This window comes from Arachis hypogaea, chromosome 7 (assembly GCF_003086295.3).
Source record: "Arachis hypogaea cultivar Tifrunner chromosome 7, arahy.Tifrunner.gnm2.J5K5, whole genome shotgun sequence".
NCBI lineage: Eukaryota > Viridiplantae > Streptophyta > Magnoliopsida > Fabales > Fabaceae > Arachis > Arachis hypogaea.
In genome coordinates this window covers 65055727-65079862 of record NC_092042.1, presented here as the reverse complement: position 1 = coordinate 65079862, position 24136 = coordinate 65055727, and the positions used below count along the sequence as shown (strand labels likewise).

The window sequence follows — 24136 nt, the reverse complement described above, 5'->3', positions numbered from 1 at the left end:
ATCATGGTGCAGCAAAGTTGCCAGTATTCCGGTCTTCTACAGGAATAACCTACAGAGTTTCTGGCACAATTTTTACAAATTGTTGACACAGTACATAATAAAGAAGTAGATCAGGATGTCTATAGATTATTACTGTTTCCATTTGCTGTAAAAGACCAAGCTAAGAGGTGGTTAAATAACCAACCTAAGGCTAGCATAAGGACATGGAAACAGCTGTCAGAAAAATTCCTGAATTAATATTTCCCTCCAAAACGGATGACACAGCTAAGGCTGAGCATCCAAGGCTTTAAACAAGGAGATAATGAATCCCTTTATGATGACTGGGAGAGATACAGAGAGATGCTAAGAAAATGTCCCTCTGAAATGTTTTCAGAGTGGGTGCAATTAGACATCTTCTATTATGGGCTTACAGAGAAAACTCAGATTTCTCTAGACCACTCAGCTGGTGGATCTATCCACATGAGAAAGACAATTGAAGAAGCTCAAGAGCTCATTGATATAGTTGACAGAAATCAGCATCTGTACCTAAGCAGTGAATCTTCCATGAAAGAAGAGGCTAAAATAGTAACTGCTGAACTCAGTCCTGCAGAACAGGTTACTGAATTCAATCAGCAATTAGATTTTCTAACAAAACAGCTAGCTGAATTCAAGAAGATACTACAAGACACAAGAATGGCTAATATGAATATGGAAGTGTAGTTGAAGCAAACAAAACAGCAGTTATCAAAACAAATAACAGAAGAATGCCAAGCAGTTTAATTAAGAAGTAGGAAAACATTAAATACCTCACTTCAAGGCAGCAGGAAGCCAAGAAATGAACAAACTGCTACCCAAAATCCCTCTGAGGACAATAAGAGCCCAGAGAGGAACAATTCTGACGTTCAAACGCCAGAAAAGGGTGAAGGACTGGCGTTAAACGCCCAACCCATGCTCAGTTCTGGTGTTCAAACGCCAGAAACAGGCAAGAAGTTGGCGTTGAACGCCCAAAGGAAGCTCAGTTCTGGCGTTCAGATGCCAGAAACAGGTAAGGAGTTGGCGTCTAACGCCACTCCAGCTTCTACCCCTGGCATTCAAACACTAGTGGGGGATCAGACACATACAAGTGCTGATAGCAACCTCTCTAAAAAGGCTTCTCAACCCACATCTGTAGGCAATAAACCTGCAGCAACTAAGGTTGAGGAATACAAAGTCAAAATGCCTTATCCTCAGAAACTCCGCCAAGCGAAACAGGATAAGCAATTTGCCCGCTTTGCAGACTATCTCAGGACTCTTGAAATAAAGATTCCGTTTGCAAAGGCACTTGAGCAAATACCCTCTTATGCTAAGTTCATAAAAGAGATCTTAAGTCATAAGAAGGATTGGAGAGAAACTGAAAAAGTTTACCTCACTGAAAAATGCAGTGCAGTCATTCTGAAAAGCTCACCAGAAAAGCTTAAAGATCCCGGAAGCTTTATGATACCATGCACATTAGAGGGTACTTGTACCAAGCAAGCTCTATGTGATCTTGGGACAAGTATCAACCTAATACCTGCATCTACTATCAGAAAGCTTGGTTTGACTGAAGAAGTCAAACCAACCCGGATATGTCTCCAACTTGCTGATGGCTCCATTAAATACCCATCAGGCGTGATTGAACATATTGTCAAGGTTGGGCCATTTGCCTTTCCCACTGACTTTGTGGTGCTGGAAATGGAAGAGCACAAGAGTGAAACTCTCATTCTAGGAAGACCTTTCCTAGCAACTGGACGAACCCTCATTGACATCCAAAAAGGGGAAGTAACCTTGAGAGTCAATGAGGACGAGTTTAAGTTGAATGTTGTCAAAGCTATGCAGTATCCAGACACCCTAAACGACTGCATGAGCATTGATATTATTGACTTCCTGGTAAAAGAGGTCAATATGACTGAGAGTCTCGAATCAGAGCTAGAGAATATCTTTAAAGATGCTCAGTCTGATCTGAAGGAACCAGAGAGAATAATAGAACCTCTAAAAATACCTCAGGAAGAGGAGAAACCTCCCAAGCCCGAGCTCAAACCATTACCACCATCCCTGAAATATGCATTTCTGGGAGAAGGTGATACCTTTCCTGTAAGCATAAGCTCTACCTTAGAGCCACAGCAGGAGGAAGCACTAATTCAAGTGCTAAGGACACACAAGACTGCTCTTGGGTGGTCCATCAGTGATCTTAAGGGCATTAGCCCATCCAGATGCATGCACAAGATCCTATTGGAGGGTGACGCTAAGCCAGTGGTTCAACCGCAGAGGCGGCTGAATCCAGCCATGAAGGAGGTGGTGCATAAGGAGGTCACTAAATTACTAGAGGCTGGGATTATTTATCCTATTTCTGATAGCCTCTGGGTAAGCCCTGTCCAAGTCGTCCCCAAGAAGGGTGGCATGACAGTGGTTCATAATGAAAAAATGAACTGGTTCCTACAAGAACAGTTACAGGGTGGCGTATGTGTATTGATTATAGAAGGCTCAATACAGCTACCAGAAAGGATCATTTTTCTTTACCATTCATAGACCAGATGCTAGAAAGACTAGCAGATCATGAATACTACTGCTTCCTGAATGGATATTCAGGCTATAATCAAATTACAGTAGATCCCCAGGATCAAGAGAAAACAGCATTCACATGTCCATCCGGAGTATTTGCATACAGAAGGATGCAATTTGGTCTGTGCAATGCACCTGCAACCTTTCAAAGGTGCATGCTCTCTATTTTCTCTGATATGGTGGAAAAATTTCTGGAAGTCTTCATGGATGACTTTTCAGTATTTGGAGACTCATTCAGCTCCTGTCTTGACCATCTAGCACTAGTTCTAAAGAGGCGCCAAGAGACTAACCTAGTTTTAAACTGGAAAAAATGTCACTTTATGGTAACTGAAGGAATTGTCCTTGGGCACAAAATTTCGAACAAGGGAATAGAGGTGGATCAAGCTAAGGTAGAGGTAATTAAAAAATTACCACCACCTGCCAATGTTAAGGCAATCAGAAGCTTTCTGGGGCATGTAGGATTCTAGGAGGTTTATAAAAGATTTTTCAAAAATTGCCAAACCTCTGAGTAATCTGCTAGCTGCTGACACGCCATTTATCTTTGATAAGGAGTGTGTCTGCAGGTGTTTGAGACTCTGAAAGCTAAGCTGGTCACAGCACCAGTCATCTCTGCACCAGACTGGACATTACCATTTGAACTAATGTGTGATGCCAGTGACCATGCCATTGGTGCAGTGTTGGGACAAAGGCATGACAAGCTTCTGCACGTCATTTATTATGCCAGTTGTGTTTTAAATGACGCACAGAAGAACTACACAACTACAGAAAATGAGTTACTTGCAGTGGTTTATGTCATTGACAAGTTCAGATCTTATTTAGTAAGATCAAAAGTGATTGTGTACACTGACCATGCTGCTCTTAAATATCTACTCACAAAGCAGGATTCAAAACCCAGACTCATAAGATGGGTGTTGCTTCTACAAGAGTTTGATATAGAAATAAGAGAGAGAAAAGGGACAGAGAACCAAGTAGCAGATCACCTGTCCCGAATAGAACCAGTAGAAGGGGCGTCCCTCCCTCTTACTGTGATCTTTGAAAACTTTCCGAATGAGAAACTCTTTGCCATTCAGGAAGTACCATGGTTTGCAGACATTGTAAACTACAAGGCTGTGAGATTCATACCCAAAGAGTATAGTAGGCAGCAATCAAAGAAACTGATCACAGATGCAAAGTACTATCTTTGGGATGAACCATATCTCTTCAAGAGATGTGCAGAAGAAGTAATCCGTAGATATGTGCCTAAAGAAGAAGTACAGAAGATCCTATGGCATTGCCATGGATCACAATATGGAGGACATTTTGGAAGTGAGCGAACAGCCACAAGAGTCCTCCAATGTGGCTTCTATTGGCCTACTCTCCATAAAGACTCCCGAGAGTTTGTACTTAATTGTGACAGTTGGGAAAGATCTGGCAATCTACCTCACAGTTATGCCATGCCTCAACAAGGGATCTTGGAGATTGAGTTGTTTGATGTATGGGGTATTGCCTTCATAGGGCCTTTCCCACCATCATATTCAAACACTTATATTCTGGTGGCAGTGGATTATGTATCCAAATGGGTGAAAGCGATTGCAACACCCACTAATGATACTAAGACAGTGCTGAAATTCCTCCAGAAACATATCTTCAGCAGATTTGGTGTTCCTAGAGTGCTAATCAGTGATGGGGCGCTCATTTCTGCAATAAACAGCTTTACTCTGCTATGGTTCGATATGGAGTCAGCCACAGGGTGGCAACTCCATATCATCCACAGACAAATGGGCAAGCTGAAGTCTCTATAAGAGAACTTAAAAGAATCCTGAAACGAACTGTGATTAACCATACAAAGGATTGGGCAAGAAGCTTGGATGATGCTCTGTGGGCATACAGAACAACATTCAAGACTCCTATAGGGACCTCTCCATACCAGCTTATGTATGGAAAAGCCTATCACTTGCCAGTGGAACTAGAACATAAGGCCTACTGGGCAACCAGATTCCTAAACCTTGATGCCAAGTTAGTTGGAGAAAAACGATTGCTCCAGTTAAATGAGCTAGAGGAATTCAGATTCAATGCTTTCGAAAATACAAAAATTTACAAAGAGAAAGCAAAAAGATGGCATGATAAGAAACTATCATCCAGATTCTTTGAGCCAGGGCAGAAAGTTCTGCTGTTTAATTCTAGGCTCAGATTATTCCCTGGGAAATTGAAATTCTGGTGGAGAGGTCCATATGTGATTACAAGTGTGTCACCATATGGATACGTAGAGCTTCAGGATAATGATTCTAACAAAAAGTTCATTGTTAATGGACAGAGAGTCAAACATTATCTTGAAAGAAATTTTGAGCAAGAATGCTCAAAATTGATACTTGATTAAAACTCAGTAATAGTCCAGCTAAAGACAATAAAGAAGCACTTGTTGGGAGACAACCCAGCCATTTTGTTAATTAATTGAATTTTACAGGTTCATACTAATTATCTTCAAGGTAAAATAGAAATTGCATGAGTTCACAGAGTTACAGAAGGATTAAGAGGATAAAACAGTAAAAAGAAGCTCACTGGTGCAAAAAATCCAGTAAGAGCTGCTTTGGGCGTTAAACGCCCAAAAGAAGCATCTACTGGGCGTTTAACGCTAGTAGAGATAGCCATCTGGGCGTTAAATGCCAGAAAGAAGCAACTTCTGGGCGTTTAACGCCAGATTGGCAGCATCCTGGGCGTTCAGATAAACGCCTAGTAATAAAGGATTTTCTGGCATTTAACGCTAGCCAGATGCTACAGCTGGGCGTTAAATGCCCAGAAGAAGCTACAAATGGGCGTTAAACGCCCAAAACATGCAGCGTTTGGGCGTTTAACGCCAGGATTGTGGGGGGGAGGTAAATTCGTTTTTCACTTCAAATTTTTTCCATTTTTCATGTTTCAATTCATGATTTCTTGCATAAACATGTTACAAACTCTCATATTTCAACTTCAATTCCAAAAATTTTTAATCCTAAACTTGTTTCTTAATTCTTCTTCAAAATCTTTTCAAACCTTTTTCAAAACTCAATTATATTTTTAAATTCTTTTCAAATCTTTTTAAACTCATCATATCTTCTTTTCAAAATTCAGATTTATTTTTTTCAAATATCTTTCATAACTTTTCAAATTTTAAATTATATCTTTTTCCTATCATACTTATCTTTTACAAATCATATCTTCTATTTTATCTTTTTCAAAATTTTCGAAAACCCACCCCCTCCCCTTTAAATCCACATTCGGCCTCCCTCCTCTCCTCCACCATTCGAAATTGGCTCTCCTTCTATCCCTCTCTTTTCCTTTCTTTTGCTTGAGGACAAGCAAACCTCTAAGTTTGGTGTGTTTATTCGTGATCACTAAACTAATACCTACTAAGATCATGGCTTCTAAGGGAAAACAAACCACTCCAAGAGGCAAGAAAGAGAATATTCCAAAACTACTTTGGAATCAAGGGAAGTTCTTAACCAAAGAACATTCAGACCATTACTACAAAATAATGTGTCTAAGGTCAGTGATCCCGAAAGTTAAATTCGATCTGAAAGAAGACGAATATCCAGAGATCCCAGAGCAAATTCGAAACAGGAGCTGGGAAATCCTAGCTAATCCTGAAATAAAGGTGGAAAGAAACATGGTTCAGGAATTTTACTCTAATCTGTGGCAAACAGACAGGCAGAAAATAGCTGGAACCGCCTTCTATGACTATCGGACCTTGGTCAGAGGGAAGATTGTTCACCTTCACCCTGACAAAATCAGGAGATCTTTAAGCTACCTCAGCTGAAAGATGACCCAGACTCCTTTAATAGGAGAATGATGAGAACAAATAAGGGCTTGGACGAAATTCTAGAGGACATATGCCTCTCTAGAACCAAGTGGATAACCAACACAAAGGGTGTCCCAAATTAACTCAAGAGAGAAGATCTCAAACCAGTCGCCAGAGGCTGGCTGGACTTCATTGAGCGTTCTATACTACCCACTAGCAACCGCTCTGAAGTCACCATCAAAAGAGAAGTAATGATCCATTGCTTTATGCTTGGAAAAGAAGTGGAAGTTCATCAGCTGATTTCTTGTGAACTTTACACAATTGCAAACAAGAACTCCAAAGATGCCAAATTGGCTTATCCAAGCTTAATCTCTATGCTATGTAAAGATGCTGGGGTGAAGATGGGAGTAACTGAGTATATCTCAATTGAGCGACCAATCACAAAAAAGTCAATGGAAGGACAACAAGTGCAGGACGACCCCATCAAGAGGAAAGCATAGGAGTTCCTCCCGGAAATCCCTCAAATTGAATACTGGGAGCGTCTTGAAGCATCTGTCACCAAATTGCAAGAAGCTATGGAGCAACTAAAGGAAGAACAGCAAAATCAAAATAGCCTGCTTTGCAAACTGCTAAGGAACAAGAAGAGCAAGGGCGTGAACTGAAGCAACTGAAGCGTCAGAAGTTGTCTCATGAAGGGCCTAGCACCCCACAGATTAAAGGAGCATCCACCTTCTAAAATAAAGGTTGTTGAGTCCTAATATTAGCCTTAACTCTGTGATAGTTGTTCTTATTAGGAATTTACCTTAGAAGTTACATATGAGTAGTAGTAATTAGCATATCTATTTTGATTTTATCTCTAATTAAGCTATAATTTATTTTTCTCATCATCATCAAACATAAATAAAATAGTATATTTTTAGAATAAAGAGGCAATATTTTTTTCGAGTTTTTAATAAGAAAAATTCTAATTATTTAGATGTGGTGGCAAAACTTTTTGTCTTCTGAATGAATGCCTGAACAGTGCATATTTTTATATTGAATTTTATGAATGTTAAAATTATTGGCTCTTGAAAGAATGATGAACAAGAGAAATATTATTGTTGATCTGAAAAATCATGAAATTGATTCTTGAAGCAAGAAAAAGCAGTGAAAGAAGAGAGAGAGAGAGAGAGAGAGAGAGAGAGAGAGAGAGAGAGAGAGAGAGAGAAGGAGCAGTAGAAAAAGCCAATAGCCCTTCAAACCAAAAGGCAAGGGTAAAAAAGGATCCAAGGCTTTGAGAATTAATGGATAGGAGGGCCCAAGAAAATAAATCTAGGCCTAAGCGGCTAAATCAAGCTGTCCCTAACCATGTGCTTGTGGCATGCAGGTCCAAGTGAAAAGCTTGAGACTGAGTGGTTAAAGTCATGATCCAAGGAAAAAGAGTATGCTTAAGAACTCTGGACACCTCTAATTGGGGATTCTAGCAAAGCTAAGTCACAATCTGAAAAGGTTCACCCAGTTATGTGTCTGTGGCATTTATGTATCCGGTGGTAATACTGGAAAACAAAATGCTTAGGGCCACGACCAAGACTCATAAAGTAGCTGTGTTCAAGAATCAACATAATAAACTAGGAGAATCAATAATACTATCTGAATTCCAAGTTCCTATGGATGCCAATCATTCTGAATTTCAAAGGATAAAATGAGATGCCAAAACTGTTTTGAAGCAAAAAGCTACTAGTTCCGCTCATCTAATTAGAATCTGAGCTTCACTTAAAAATCTGAGATATTATTGCTTCTTGATTTCTTTTTATCCTATATTATTTATCTAGTTGCTTGGGGACAAGCAACAGTTTAAATTTGGTGTTGTGATGAGCGGATATTTTATACGCTTTTTGGGAGTAATTTCATGTAGATTTTAGTATGTTTTAGTTAGTTCTTAGTATATTTTTATTAGTTTTTAGGAAAAATTCATATTTCTGGACTTTACTATGAGTTTGTGAGTTTTTTTGTGATTTCAGGTATTTTCTGGCTGAAACTGAGGGAGCTGAGCAAAAATCTTATTCAGGCTGAAAAAGGACTGTTGATGTTGTTGGATTCTGACCTCCCTGCACTCGAAATGGATTTTTTGGAGCTACAGAAGTCCAATTGGCGCGCTCTCAATTGGGTTGGAAAGTAGACATCTAGGACTTTCCAGAAATATATAATAGTCCATACTTTGCGCGAAGATAAATGATATAAACTGGCGTTTAACGCCAGTTCCATGTTGCATTCTGGCGTTGAACGCCAGAAACAGGTTGCAAGTTGGAGTTAAACGCCAGAAATAGGTTACAACCTGACGTTTAACTCCAGAAACAGCACATGCACGTGAGAAGCTCAAGTATCAGTCCCAACACACACCAAGTGGGTCCCAGAAGTGACTTTCTGCACTATCTATCTTAGTTTACTCATTTTCTGTAAACCTAGGTTACTAGTTTAGTATTTAAACAACTTTTAAAGACTTATTTTGTACCTCATGACATTTTGGATCTGAACTTTGTATTCTCTGACGGCATGAGTCTCTAAACTCCATTGTTGGGGGTGAGGAGCTCTGCAGCGTCTCGATGAATTAATGCAATTATTTATGTTTTCTATTCAAACACGCTTGTTTTTATCTAAGATATTCATTCGCACTTCAATATGAAGAAGGTGATGATCCGTGACACTCATCACCATTCTCAACCTATGAACGTGTGCCTGATAACCACCTCCGTTCTACATTAGATTGAATGAGTATCTCTTAGATTCCTTAATCAGAATCTTCGTGGTATAAGCTAGAATCCATTGGCAGCATCCTTGAGAATCCGAAAAGTCTAAACCTTGTCTGTGGTATTTCGAGTAGGATTCAGGGATTGGATGACTGTGACGAGCTTCAAACTCGCGAGTGTTGGGCGTAGTGACAGACGCAAAAGGATCAATGGATCATATTCCGACATGATCGAGAACCGACAGATGATTAACCGTGCGGTGACAGCGCACCTGGACCATTTTCACTGAGAGGACGGATGGTAGCCATTGACAACGGTGATCCACCAACACACAGCTTGCCATAGAAGGAACCTTGTGTGCGTGAAGAAGATGACAGTAGGAAAGTAGAGATTCAGAAGACAAAGCATCTCCAAAACTCCAACACATTCTCCATTACAATGTAACCATTACTCTTTTCATGCTCTTTCACTTTTTACAACTGAAATTAAAGAATCCTATCGGTATCCTGACTAAGAATAATAAGATAATCATAGCTTGCTTCAAGCCAACAATCTCCGTGGGATCGACCCATACTCACGTAAGGTATTTCTTAGACGACCCAGTGCACTTGCTGGTTAGTTGTGCGGAATTACATAGTGTGAGTGTGATTTTCGTGCACCAAGTATTTTCAAAGGATTTGATAAAAAAATATTGTTTTATTGAGTAAAGTTAATTATTTGCACTTTATTTTATTACTTTTACGGCATTCTCATTCTCTACTGAGAACGTACGGTTTGTTCTCACCCAAAAATCTTTCACCCTTTCAATAACACAGGTTTGAAGACTCAGCTTGAAGCTGCGGATAGTTATTAGTTTTATTTTAAGTTAAGTTATGAGTTGAGTTGCTTTCATAGAATTCCCTCGCCTTTGTTATTTTAGATTTTATTTTATACAGAGGGATAGAAATTTTAATCGAGTTTTATATTGAATTTAATTGTATAGCGCTTATTATTATTAGTAATGATGTGAATATTAATGTTTGAAGATCTCTTGATATGTGACTTTAGTTAGTAAAAATAACGTTTTTTTTTGGAATTTTCTCAAAAACTGAAACGCGATATCGACGTAAAGGCTCAATAGTAAATTTATAATAAAAGAAACTAGGTCCATAACGCCTTACTTTTGGTACGATCATGACGTGTTAAAAGTTAGAGTGTTACATTGTCCATCTACATAGCTTTCAAAGAATCAATCAACAAACTTGTGCTATTATAATGTGTATAATAAATAAAATAACTATGCAAATAAGATTTTTATTTAGCTCTCTCTCTCTCTCTCTCTATATATATATATATAACAAAATGATTGAGTTATAAATTTAAAAAAAATAATTTTAACGATAAATCATATATTGAATTGTATTTTCACATATTGTTTACTCTTTCTTGTGAAGAAAATGATTATAGTATAAATAGAAGATATTTATCTTATAGATAGTGTAAATATACACAGTATTCTCAAAAAAAAGTATTTTATCAACTTTGTACATGAAGAGGCAAGTATTGCTATTACTATTAGTACAAGTAAAATGATTGATAACTCTAGAATAGCTATTATTTTGTTCTTCGAAAGAACAAAACTTGTTATAAATAATATATTATTATCTACAAAGTCTCAAAAGCTTGTTGAGTTTTAAAGATATCCATAAGAATGGATATCAATGATAGTAAATGAGGATAATAATGAGTTTCTCTATTCGCCTTGTGCATGCAACAATCTATTGGCCAGTGACAAACCCTTAAATGGAACTCAGATTCACGATGGATTAGTCTTTAACCTATCAGGTTGAGGGATACTATGGGCAACAAAAAAATGAGTTCCTCTATATTATGAGTTGTTATTCAAATAAGAAAGTCATATTGAAAAAAATGTCTATACTTTTTTTTTGATATATATTATACTCATATTAGTGCAATTGAAGCACATGTTATAGTAAGAGCATTCATTGAAGAACTATAAAATTCTTTAATCCGGTGAGTTATATTGTTCTGCATGTTCTCAAGAAAAACGGATTGTAAGGTCATTAGCAATAAAGATTGGATTTGAGTCTCCTGAATTCTTTAAGTGAATTCGAGGTGATATATATAGACTAATTTATCCACCATATGGATCTTTTATATATTTTATGATGCTAATAGACACATCTTAAAGATGGTTTCATGTATACTTACTATCATCTCACAATTTGGTGTTTGCGAGGCTACTTGCACAAATTATAAAATTAAAAGTACAATTTTTAGAAAATTCAATAAAAATATTTGTCTTGATAATATTGGTGAATTTACTTTCCAAACCTTTGATACTTATTATATGACCATATAACCCATGCTCATACACAAAATGAACTAGTAGAATCACTTATTAAATGCCTCTAGTTAATTTCTATACTCCTATTTATGAGAACGAATCTCTCAATTTCTACTCGGAGCATGCTATTTTACATCTTGCAATACTTATTCGTTTAACATCAACAAGTCACCACAAATTTTATCCTTTACAATTGACTTTTGGCCAATAGCCAAATATATTCCATTTGAAAATATTTGGATGTGAGTTTTAATTGCTCCACTTAATCGCACCAAAATGGGCCCTAAGAAAAATAAAAAATATATGTTAAATATGATTCTCTTTCTATTATGAAGTATCTAGAGATATAAACAGAAAATGTATTTAAAGTTTGATTTTCAAATTGTCACTTTAATGAGATATTATTTTCAACATTAGGAAGAAAGAATAAACATATGAAAAAAGAGTTAAATTGAAAATGCATTATCATTAATACATTTGGATCCTCAATCAAGACAAGGCACGGAACTAGCAACAAGCATGAGGGGTCACTTGCCCCACTGTATTTTCAATTTTTTTTAAAAAATATTTATATATAACATGTCCTTATTTTAAATTTCAAATGTTCCCATTACAAATAAATTAAATTTAATTGGTCAAAATCTCAAATTTATTTTTTTATTATTTTGACTATTAGTTAACCTAATCAAATTCAGTTTTTAGGTCTTTGCTCTTTTATTTTCTTAAACCCTCTTCTTATTTTTATATTTTAAACCTTCTTTTTCTATTCCTTGTCTAGTAGTCATCTTTTCTTCATCAAAAAGTAAATTTTAAATTCTTCATGTTTTTTTATATAAATCTCTATGACTATGTATCTTTCAATTTCATTGTTTCTCTTTTAAAATTTTCAAATGAAAATTTTAATTCAAACAATTATAATTTAGGTATTAATCTAATGTTTTATTTTCTTCATGACTTTATATATTTTATTTTATTCTCAATTTATTCATTCTTATTACTTGTTTTATATCTTTTGTTCTATTATATGTACCTATGTTGCATATAAAATTTTAAAATGAATTGATTAATTTATTAATTTAGAATATATTTTTTTATTTTTAGAAACAATAATAAAAAATATTTAAATTACAACACATAATTGAGAAAGAAGGAACAAAAGTACACCTGAAAGTTCGTACGCTAGACACAATTATATTTTAATCATTTTCACACCATTTATACACTCCGGCGGACACATTTACCCTTCTGACCATTGGCGTGTGGCGACGTTAAATGATTGAAGTGTAATTGTGTCAAGTGTGTGAACTTTCACGTGTATTTTTGTCCCTTCTTCCTAAACAAAATAAATACGAAAAATACTGTATCCGCCGGAGTGTATAAATGGTGTGCACGCGTGACTCATTAAATGATTGAAGTGTAATCATGTCCAGCGTGCAAACTTTCAGGTGTACTTTTGTCCCTTCTTCCCATAATTAAATAGATGCATAAAATCTTTCATCTAACATTATATCAAAATTAAATTAATTAAAGGTTTAATTACTCTGCAGGTCCCTATAGTTTTACCGAATTTTCAATTAGGTCCCTATACTTTTTTTCTTTTCAATTGAGTCCCTATACGTTAATTTTTTTTCAATTAAGTCCCTGCCGTGAGAATACCGTCTAAGATAACAGAATATTCTGTTTAAAACACGAATATTCTTCTGTTTAGATTAGGTAACTAACTGGAGATATCTCTATTTTTTCAAAATACCTAAAAACCTCTTGGCATTTTGTTCCAAAGGAAAAAAAACCCTAGCCTGAAAATTGTGTGCGGTGCGTTCTCCTCCGTCAGTCCATCATCTTCATCCATAGCTGTCGATCCGTCGTCTTCATCCATAGCTTCCATTGGTCTGTCGGTCTCTGAGGATCTGCACTGATTGATCCGTCGAAGCCCTGTCCGCCACTCGGCGCGCCTCGCCTTATCTCGCCGCACCTTGCCTCGCCTTGCTGCCTGCACACTCGATCTGCCACAACAGGTGAGTTAGTTTCTTCATTTTTATTTCGTTTTGGTTGTTAAATGTATAAGATTTTGAATTTTGTGCTGCTATTTGTTTGGTATCAAGTCATTCATGTCTTCATAGTTGTGTTTTATTTTTTGGCATTGATAATCTATTCACTATAATTGTGTAATTCATGGAAAAGGTTTTAGACTAGTTACAAATGTGTATGGGAGCACTAAAGTATGGATTCCTCAAAAATTTTTTATGCCGTGTAACTGTATTAATTGTAGGCATTGTGGTTCTGTTATATTCACATTGAGTACCTAGTGTTCGAAGCAAAAATGTTTCTCACCCTGGTGATTTTCTCAATTCAATTACTATATTGTTTTTATTTCTTGAGACAGATTGCGATTCTTGGAGTCAGAAGCCCGGCTCCGGGAGTGGTGTCTGAGGGTGCAAACACCATGGATGTAGGTAGGGCTGTGTTGGTTTACTCTCTCACTGCTTGCAATTTCACCTTTCTAAGGGGAGATGTAGTAGTAGTTTTAATACCTTAAATATCTTCAATTGGATTATCACTGCTGAGGTATAATCTCTGGTTTGCTTTTATATCTAGGCCTTCAATTATGGCAAACTCCTTCAATAAATGACCTACAAGCTAATATTATATGCAAACATACTTGTCTTATCACAAACATCTTGGATGGCTAGGTATTGGATGCTTTGCTTAGTGGAGGTGGGTTCTACAGTAGTGACCATTTGGATGTAAATTCTAATTGAATATAAGGTGAAAAAAATAAAAGGGTAATGCTTCAATATTATTCATGCGAGATGAAGTTTAATATGTTTAGCAGTAAATTCTGGTCATCTGCTCACATATTGAGTTTTATGCTGAGTAGGATTCATTCTTAAGGTGCTTTAAGTTAATTCGATCAGAACCTAGGAACTGGAATATTTATTTATTTCCTTTGTGGTGCTTTGGAGTTGTAATTTGATATTTGGTTCTGTCCCTGCAAGGTCAGCATATTACTTTTACCATATTACTTTTACCATATTTGTATTACTAATGAAATATTACTATTTGCCTTGCAATGTGGATTTTCTATCCATTCAATGGACCAACTACTCTTAAAATTGGAATGAAAAACATACCTTTTGAGAATTGGCTTTTAATTAAGATTTGGTGCTATTCATTTGATATTATTTGTTGTTGTTGATTTAGGTTTTCATTAAAAATCTTGATGTGTTTTTTGATGTTACAATTTATCATATCTTCTAGGAAAATATTTTGTTGTGGCAAAGACGGTGTGAGGATGCATTGTATTCCCTGCTCATTTTTGGTGTTCGACGGCCTGTGCGTCACTTGGCATCAGTTGCAATGGTAAAGATCATATCTAAGGGAGATGGAATATCTGTTTATGCTAGAGCAAGCAGCCTTTAGGGATTTCTTTTTGATAGTTCTTGTTACCATAAGGAAAATTCATTTCTTCAATATACTTATTTTTGAGTTTTTGTGAGCTAAATTAGTTCTCTTGTTTGAGGAACTATATAGAACTCAATTTTTGTAAATAATTTTAGTTATTATTCTATCAATGATTCTTGTTACCATATGCCATATGTAAGTTCTTTCATTATGTTAGTCATAATAAATACTTGAGTGATGAAAATTGAATTTTATATTATACTTATTACTACTATTTTTCTATTTCATTTTATCCATTATTATTTTTGTATATTCTTAAGATAAGGTATTTTGAAAGTCAAAAAAATAAAGAGACGGTATTTTTGGTACAATTTGTATATAAATAAGAAAAAAAATGATAGTGATAAAATAAAAGGGATTATAGAAATATTTTTTATGTCGTAGAATTATTAAATAGGGATTATATGAATATCTTTCATTGAATATTTATAATTTCTCTAAATTTTCAATTAGGTCTCTATACTTTTTTTCTTTTCAATTAAGTCCCTAGGGGTATACAAGTAATTTCACAATTCATTAACATTTTTTAACGTTTAACGTTAACAATGACTAAATTGAAAAAAAAAATTAACGTATAGGGACCCAATTGAAAAGAAAAAAAGTATAGGGACCTAATTGAAAATTCGGTGAAACTATAGGGACCTGCAGAGTAATTAAACCTTAATTAAAAAATATATAATAAATTTAATTATTTTAAAAAGAAAGAAAAAGTTATAAACTATATTTCTATTATTTTATATAAACATACTCTTTATATACAAACTTAATTTTTCTAGTATTCATATATAATTCTAGTTTCAAATTATAAATACTAGTGTATCATTAGCTGCTAATGTGCTAATTGATTCAGTCTTTTATTATTAAATATGTATAAAAAATTAGTTAGAATAACAAATTTTTTATAATTTAATTAAAATATTTTAAGTTCAAGTTTTAGAAATAAAAAATATTTTTTTATAAATTATATATAATGAATAATATTTTAAAAATAAAAGTGTTCACTAATTTTTTTAATTTTTATATCTCCATATAATTAATAATGTTCAACAAATTTTATTTTAGTGTATATATTTTTGACCCCACTTCTAAAATTTTTTGAGCCCGTCACTGATCAAGACAATCTGAATTAGAAATTAAAAAGATTATACATTTGTAGAAAATCAAATGAATTGCTTGATGTATTTTTTGATATAAAAAGAACAATGAAATTCTATATACCAATTGAAAATGTTCTAATTCGAATTCATGTCCCTGTTGGAGAAATGGTCATTAGTACAACTAAATGTTAAAAGCGTGGTAGACCAATTGATTCTAAAGATAAAAATCTTCGTAAGATAAGAGAGGAAAATTGTAATAAAGAGGCAAATAATCTTCCTATTCAAGAGGACAAAGACATAGTTATGACACATATTGTTGTCCAAATTCATGATATAATTGAAATATCAAAAGATGTTTAGGTACCTAAAAATTGTCAAAATGATGAGATTTCAATAAACTATGTCTTTACGGGAGAAAAATGGAATCAAAGAGAAATGATGTCGATGATATATTTGCATATAACATAGCGCTACATATTATGCATGAAAATGAGGATTCTGAACAAAAAATCATCGAAGAATGTCGATGAAAAGATTGGCAAAAATGGAAAAACGCCATAAAAATGAATTAGATTCACCTGGAAAATATGAAATTTTTGGACCTATAGTCCGAACACTCGAAAGTGTAAAATCTGTTGGATAAAAATGGGTATCTGTGAGAAAATAAAATGAGAATAATAAAATTGTACATTATAAATTTCAATTTGTAGCACAAGATTTCTCACAAAGATCTGGTATAGACTATGAAGAGATCTATTCTCCTGTGGTATGTGCAATTACCTTGAGATATTTGATTAGCTTATTTGCATATCGTAAACAAAATATGTATCTATTGGATGTGGTTACGACCTATCTACATGGATCATTAGATTATAATATCTATATGAAAGTCCTTCAAATACTAAAGATATCTTAATCATTGAAAGAGAATTTTCGATGATTATATTCGGTTATATTGCAAAGATCTTTATATGTTTTAAAGTAATCTATATGGTTGTGGTACAACCATCTTACAGAGCATTTGATGAAAAAGAGTTCAAAAATAATGATATTTGCCTATATATTTATATAAAAAAAATATGAATCTTGATTTATAATTGATGTATATGTTGATGATCTAAATATCATTGGTTCTCCCTAAGAGATCCCAATAATCATAAATGCTCTAAAAGAAGAAGTTTTATATAAAAAAATCTGTATCTTGATTTATAATTGATGTGTATGTTGATGATTTAAATATCATTAATTATCTTGAACAGATACCAACAATCATAAATGTTCTAAAAGAAGAGTTTGAGATAAAAGATTTTGAAAAAATAAAATTTTGTCTTGGCTTTTAGATTGAGAATGTAACAAAAGGGATATTTATTCATCAAAAGACTTACATAGAGAAAATTTGATATGAATGAATCACATCCAATAAGAACCCAAATAATCGTCAGATCATTAGATGTGTGAAGAAAGATCCATTCTAACAAAAAAATGAAAAAAAAAATACTTGGTTATTATGAAGTACTATATCTTAGTGTCATAGCATTTGCTGTAAACTTATTAATTAGTGAGATACAGTTCCTCTCTAACTAGAAGATATTGGAACGGAATAAAACTGTGTTTCGATATCTTCGTGGAACAACTGATATGGGATTATTTTATCTTTATGCATTTAAATCATAATTAGTTGGCTATGCAGGTATAGGTTATCTATCTATTCCCCATAAAGGTAGAATACTTGTTTACATTTGGTAACACAACTATATTATGAAAATCTATAAAATAAAGTATAGTTGCAATATTTTCCAATCATATTGAAATACTTGCAATATATGAGGCAAGTCGTGAATGCTTTTGGCTCATGAGTTTGATTGGATATATATTCAATTATCATGTGAGTTGTCTGATAAGAAAATAATCCCTACAACATTGTATGAAGATAACGTTATATGAATTGCTCAACTCAAAAGTGGGTACTCGCAGCCTAGATTATGGGGGAGAATGAATGGCTCTATGGCTCCATATTTCGCCTTGAAGGGAAAGTAAAGCTACGTCTCGTCACTCATTTGAAATTACCGGTTGAGTCCATAACATCCCTGAGGGTTATGGTGGGGAGTGGTCATGTCAGAATTTGCACCTATTTGTATCTCTTGAGTGATCAGTCTGCTAATTTCTTTGATCCCACTCGATGTTCCTTTTCCCTTGCTTCCAATAGTTCGACCTTTTCTTTCTATTTTGGTAAATTTTGTTTAGATTTCCAATTTGTATGTCAGATTCTCCGAGTAGTTCTTTTTTTACTTTGGCTATCCATATCCATCAGAGATTTCTAGATTTCGCAGCATGCGATGGAGTGGTCGGTGCGGAGGGTCCGCCTTCACCGCCCAGTTCTTTCTCACGCACGACCTTTAAAATCAAAGAATAATTGAGATTCAACAAATTCGTTCAAGTGATAATTTGGCAGATTATATACCTTACTTTTTGCATCCTCCTTTGAAAATTAGGTTCACAAAATCATCATGTGTCGCTTTTGATATCTTATAGGATGTTATCAAGAGAGGAAAAGACTATACTCTTTTTTTCTGATAAGGATTTTATCCATTGAATTTTTTTTATGACGTTTTTTAATGAACAATTTTTATTATAAAGAATATTGTACTCTTTTCTTCTTATTCAGATTTTTTATATCGTAGGATTTTTCTTGACAAAATTTTTAGCGAGTTATATCCCTAATGACATTTAAAGATGAGTATTATAAAATAATTATTATTGTAAATATCATAGAGTATTATTATATATAATGGAATATAAAATATTATCCATTATGAATGTCCTATCATCATGGAGTATGAAATATTATCAATTAATGGGGTATGAATTTTTATAATGTATTTTTATTAATTAGTAAGTGATTTAGATAAATAATATCTTACTATTATTTATTTTAAAACCTTCATGTATAAATAAATCTCAAAGAGAAAATTTTAACACTCATTAAGTTTACAAGTTTACATTATTCTAACTTTTGTATTGAATTTTTGTGTATTATTTTGTGAAATACAAAATTTATTTTTATAAATTACCAAGTATTATATTACGAGGATATTATCAAGATACAAATTTTTTTATATTCATATATTTATTACTTTTCATCATATTTTTACAACAAAATTAACATTGTAAGCACAAAATAAAAAAAAATTGAAAATTTATTGGAAGGCCATTTTTTCCAAAATATACTCTAACGTTAGGCCTGTTTTTGGGTTTTGGTCTTTGTTGGCCATTTCTTTCCAACCCACAAATATCGTGGATTCCACTCTCGGCTAAATCCTTCCTCAGCGAGCAACCTTTTATTATAATTAATTAATTACATCTTTTAGACGTTTATTTGTTCTGCTAGTATATTAAATTAATAAATTATTAATGACATATTCAGAAAAGCAGTGAAAGAAGAGAAGGGTTGTCCCTGTCTAATCCAGGTTTTTTTTTTTTTCTAAACCAAATTTCCATTGAGTTACATTTTGAATTTAGAAGAAAATAAAATGTTAAAAAGAAAAGAGAGTAGTAGAAAAGTTCACAAAGGAAGCCAATAATTGGTTGTTTTAGTCCAAGTTTATGATTGGTCTAATTTTTGTTTCGCACAAGACAAAAATAGTTAATTCATTACGTTAATACTTTGATATAATTGCTAATTACACTTCAAGCAGATAAATTATTGCATACCACGCCAGATATGATAACTTCTGAACCCACTAGAGACAACAAGTCATTCCTTCTCAGTTGAGCTGTATTATATAAAAATTAATATTTTTATATTTTATTTAATAATAAATTAAATATAAAAATAAATTATAAAAGTTCAGATTTTACTCTCATTTCTTTAACACAAAATTTTAAAAAATATATAATAATAAAATATATAATTATAAAAATTAATAAAAATAATAAAAAGGTTAAAAATTAATTGTATTTTTTACTATTGTATTTGTTTCTATGTCCATCATATTAAGCAAAACACAAAATATAAAGAATATATTTAAATAGGTTTCTATAAAATTTTATATAGGATATTTTTATCTCCAACAAATTTTATTATATTGAGATTATTGAACTTTACAAAAATAAAATATATAAGTATCTATTTTAGTCAGTTCTATTGTTTTTATTTAGACAAATAAATCTTTAAATATGTGATACAAAATTTTATATTCTTATTTTTATAAAGTTTAAGTATCTTAACATAATAAAATATTTTTGAAGACAAAAACATTCTATCCAAAATTCTTTAGGAACCTATTTAAAAATATACTAAAAAAAGAAACTAATTTAATATTTCAAAACACTACTTATATCTATATTTCGTGTAGCAAATATGATTTTGTTTACCCATATTCTTTTCTTAGTATTTCATACTTGCAAACAAATGCAACATTGAAGAACTAAAACGCTATTTTCATAGAGGAGGATGTTTGTGACAATTTACTAAGTAGTTTTTTTCCTATAGAAAAAGCATTTAAACTAGTCGGATAATGAAAACAGAAAAAATATTTATATTGCCTTCAAAAGTTATATTAATTTGAACCCGTATTTATAATAAGATGGCCCTACTACTAAAAGTATCTAGCTCAGGATGGTTAACCTGCTGCCAAGGTTTCGGTTTATATAGTATAGCTTTAGTTTATCTTTGTTTGCACAAAACTCGATTGTATCCCCATATGTCTCTAATTTCTTTATCTGTTTCTAGCTCATCAATTAGAACCATATCATCTGATAAATTTGCAGATTTTGTAGCAAAATCCATTACTTACTAATAATTAAAATGAGTTAGGATTTATACAAAAATGTTTTAAACTCTACATACATGGGAACCCAACAACACAGAGAGAGAGAGTACATCCTATTATACAAAATTCATATACAGCTATATGAACTGTTTTTTAAGTACACGTGATTTCTATATTACAATCAATTCCCGAATCTACACAATGAAATATTTACATCAACGAATTGCAAGCTCCAATGTCACACTTCATACATTCAAATTCATCCAGATCTCTTGACTCCAAATTCAGGCACAATGTTTGATTCTCAAAAGAGAGTGAGAGACAGGAATCAGCATAGCAGTATTATAACATTTTCATACAGAGGTTAGAGCATCACAAACTGCTTTATTCTTGAACCATAATCTGCTCCCTCATGGTTCATGCTTTTTTTTCTTTTTTTTTTTTAAACAGTATTTACATTATACACAGTTATTGGCTTAACCACAAAAGTGGGATTTCTTCATGCAGACACAAGAATCACAATGATTAGTGTTTGTCCATCAGGTGTTTCGAAGAGCCGAAAGCCAGTTTTCCACATATTTCTTGCTCTCTGCAGATAGGAAAACAGTGATGCTCTTTAGTACAACGATCTTAGTCAGAAGGAATTATGAATTTGAAATGCTAAAATTTGATTGTGCATGCAATTAAAAAGTAAATATAAGAAATCAAACGCCACCTTATCTTTGTAACTATTGATTTACCATGTTTTCGTACTAAACAGTATTATTCAATGTGAACACAGTCCAAGTGAACATCAACCTTTTATGTCAATGTTACTACAGAAAAAATTCACCCGAACTTTTCCATTGGATTTAAAACTAGCTCATGATTGTGAATATCAACCCCAAATCACATTTACCTAATTCTGAATTTAAATATAGATGCAGCAAGATCACTCACTCCTCTGCTTATCTTCATTTATAACATGATTTTTAACTTTGTTTATAAGAGAACGGGGCAAAAATCCACAAGATATGCAATATGAATTACAAAATAATATGCCTAACAATTCAGACAGCTAAGTCTAACCAAAAATTTATATGTAGCTAGTCTTCTTTCGACTAGCAGATTGTATTGCATTTCCATAGCTGATGAAAAGAAAAACATTTCATGGTGTTAAAAACATGAAGCCAACATTCTGAAAGGATTTTATTTTCTTAACTACTGTTCAATCAAAACCCATGTCTTTAAATTATAATGACTTCTTAAACAGAGAAACTCAAATTGACAACTGCTTAAGGACAAACTCTCATAGATGTTAATGAAAAGATGCTCTTACCATCTGAATAACTATCAGGGAAGTTCCCAACACCACTCAGAAAGTTGCTTCCCGGGTCTTCCACCATCATATCATAAGCTTGTTCTCGCCCGTAGCAGGGAACCAGCACGGCAAAGCTGTTATCTGTTTCATCATCACTTGGGAACCCAGGTCCATGAGGTTCCAACCAGCCAATTGACCAGTCAGAATCATCGGATTCAGAACCAGAGACACATCCACCATCAGATGGAACCAGAACAACATCGTATTCCCTATCCATCTTCCTCTCTTCCCTACTATGCCATTTACGCTTCACCCTCCTCGTCGAAGAGCCCATGTTAGCCTGCTTGACCAAAGGAAACCTCAAAACATCCGATTCCCACATATTTGAATCGGCTGAAGGATTTATAGAAGAACTGTTTGAGATTCTTGGCTCTTGATGCTTTCCACTCCATAACCACCATGATAGGTTGGTAAAAGCCACAGCCATTTACCCAACGGTGTCAAAATTCTGCAGCAAAACTCTTTGATAATCCAATAAGCACAAGCTCTTGTTGAACAAGAAAGCTCTCTCTTGCTGGAGAAACCTATAATGAAGAACTTGATTAATTACTACAAAACCACACCAAAACAAAGAAGCCCTATCAATCAAAGTGAAAACAATGTTGATGAAAAAAGAAGAAAAGAACGAAATCCCACGTTTTAAATTTTAAAGAAGTATCTGAATAAGAAAACACGAGTATGTTTTTACCTCTATATAAACCTTTTTGAAGAAAAAAAAACGTGTATGACAAGAAAATGGTAGGTGCTAGTTGAATTCCAAGCACAAACAGCTAGTAGAGTTGAATTGTTCAGCTTGGCTATTCAAATGGTTTTTCTGGCCACCATATATAAGTTCAAGAGAAAGACAAATACAAACTCTTAGCATTGGTGCTAAAATTTTGTTTGTTATATACATTGAATGTATACACCCAAAAAACAAAGCCAAAAACAATATTCTAAAGTACATTGAATCAAGACAATTATTCTCAAAACAGTAAGAAACAATTAAAATTGACCTTGACACATAAGCAAGTATAATAGCAGAATCAAAGCAGAAATCTACATAAAACAAAAGAAAGAAAGGGGGGGGGGGGGATCCAGAAATAGCAAAAACCTTAAAATAGCCAAAACTTGAAAGAATCCAATCCAATTTAACTTTCAAACTTGACTCATTTTTTCAGTACATGCTTAGCTCTTAAACGAAAATCGCAATTTAGAAGAAATTCAAAAAATAAAAAATAAAAAATAAAATTGTTAAACAAACACAACAGAATCCAATAAAAAAAAATCTTTTTAATATTTTTTGTAATCGGATAACAAAGTCGAGTAAAGATGAGAGGAACTGAAAAGCTGAACGCCAAAAACCGGTTTCGAAAGTTCGCATTTTTTTTAGGAAGATTCAGAGCATCAAGGAACTCCTAATTAAGGTTAAAACAAAAAAGGTAAATAATAAAAGAACTGACAAAAAATAAAAAATCGCCATTAATCATGAATGAATACCTAAGCGTTAAAATCTGAGAAAGTGTCTATTATTCAAAAATTTAGCCCCAAAAAGTACCAGCCAATCGAAACCCTCGTTTTCACGAACAATGGATGACCTTTTTCTCCCCAACGTACAGAAAAAGGGAACAACAAAGAAGTTGGAAGAAAGAAAGAGAGAGAGAGAAACGCAAACGCTCAAGGTTCTTTTATATAATAGGGAGTGCAGGCACCGTTGGATGAATCGAGTAAACACGTGGCCTGAGGAGAGGCGTTGGATGTGTTACGGGTGTTCCAATCATGTGAGAATGTTGTTCAGTGGGTGCAGAAACAGCTAACAACTAACAAGAGTCACAAGTAATTTTGACTATAGACGCATCAAATATTGTGTTTTAAAATACTCAGTCAGTATATTATATTTTTTTGTTAGAAAAATAATTTATTTTTTATTATTACTATTAATTTTTTATAATTATGTTTTTTTTAATTTTATATAAAAAGTAAGATAAATTAAATTTTTTATTATTTATTTTATCTTATATTTTTTATATTTATATTCTTTTATCCTATTTTCAAAATCAATAACTTAAAGGATTACGTGGAC

At 33.5% G+C, this 24136-nt stretch overlaps 1 protein-coding gene across 8 annotated transcripts in view; it reads right to left on the bottom strand.

The window, feature by feature from the left end:
- Window positions 1–23921, bottom strand: part of LOC112703265 (uncharacterized) — a 67060-nt gene extending 43139 nt beyond the window's left edge. For 2 of the 8 annotated variants that reach the window (XR_011864064.1, XR_011864065.1), the window contains exons 1-3: window positions 23554–23921; window positions 22033–22598; window positions 21138–21303 (exon numbers count right to left, since the gene is read on the bottom strand). Coding sequence is in view for 4 of the 8 variants with exons in the window: in XM_072199521.1 (XP_072055622.1) it covers window positions 21254–21303; window positions 22033–22501 (519 nt within the window). In the remaining 4 variants the exon portion in view is untranslated. Of the gene's footprint in view, window positions 1–20734; window positions 21304–22032; window positions 22624–22762; window positions 22889–23553 lie in introns of those variants that run through there. The other 6 variants (XR_011864066.1, XR_011864067.1, XM_072199521.1 and 3 more) reach the window with 5 other exon arrangements.
- Window positions 23922–24136: the final 215 nt, after the last annotated feature.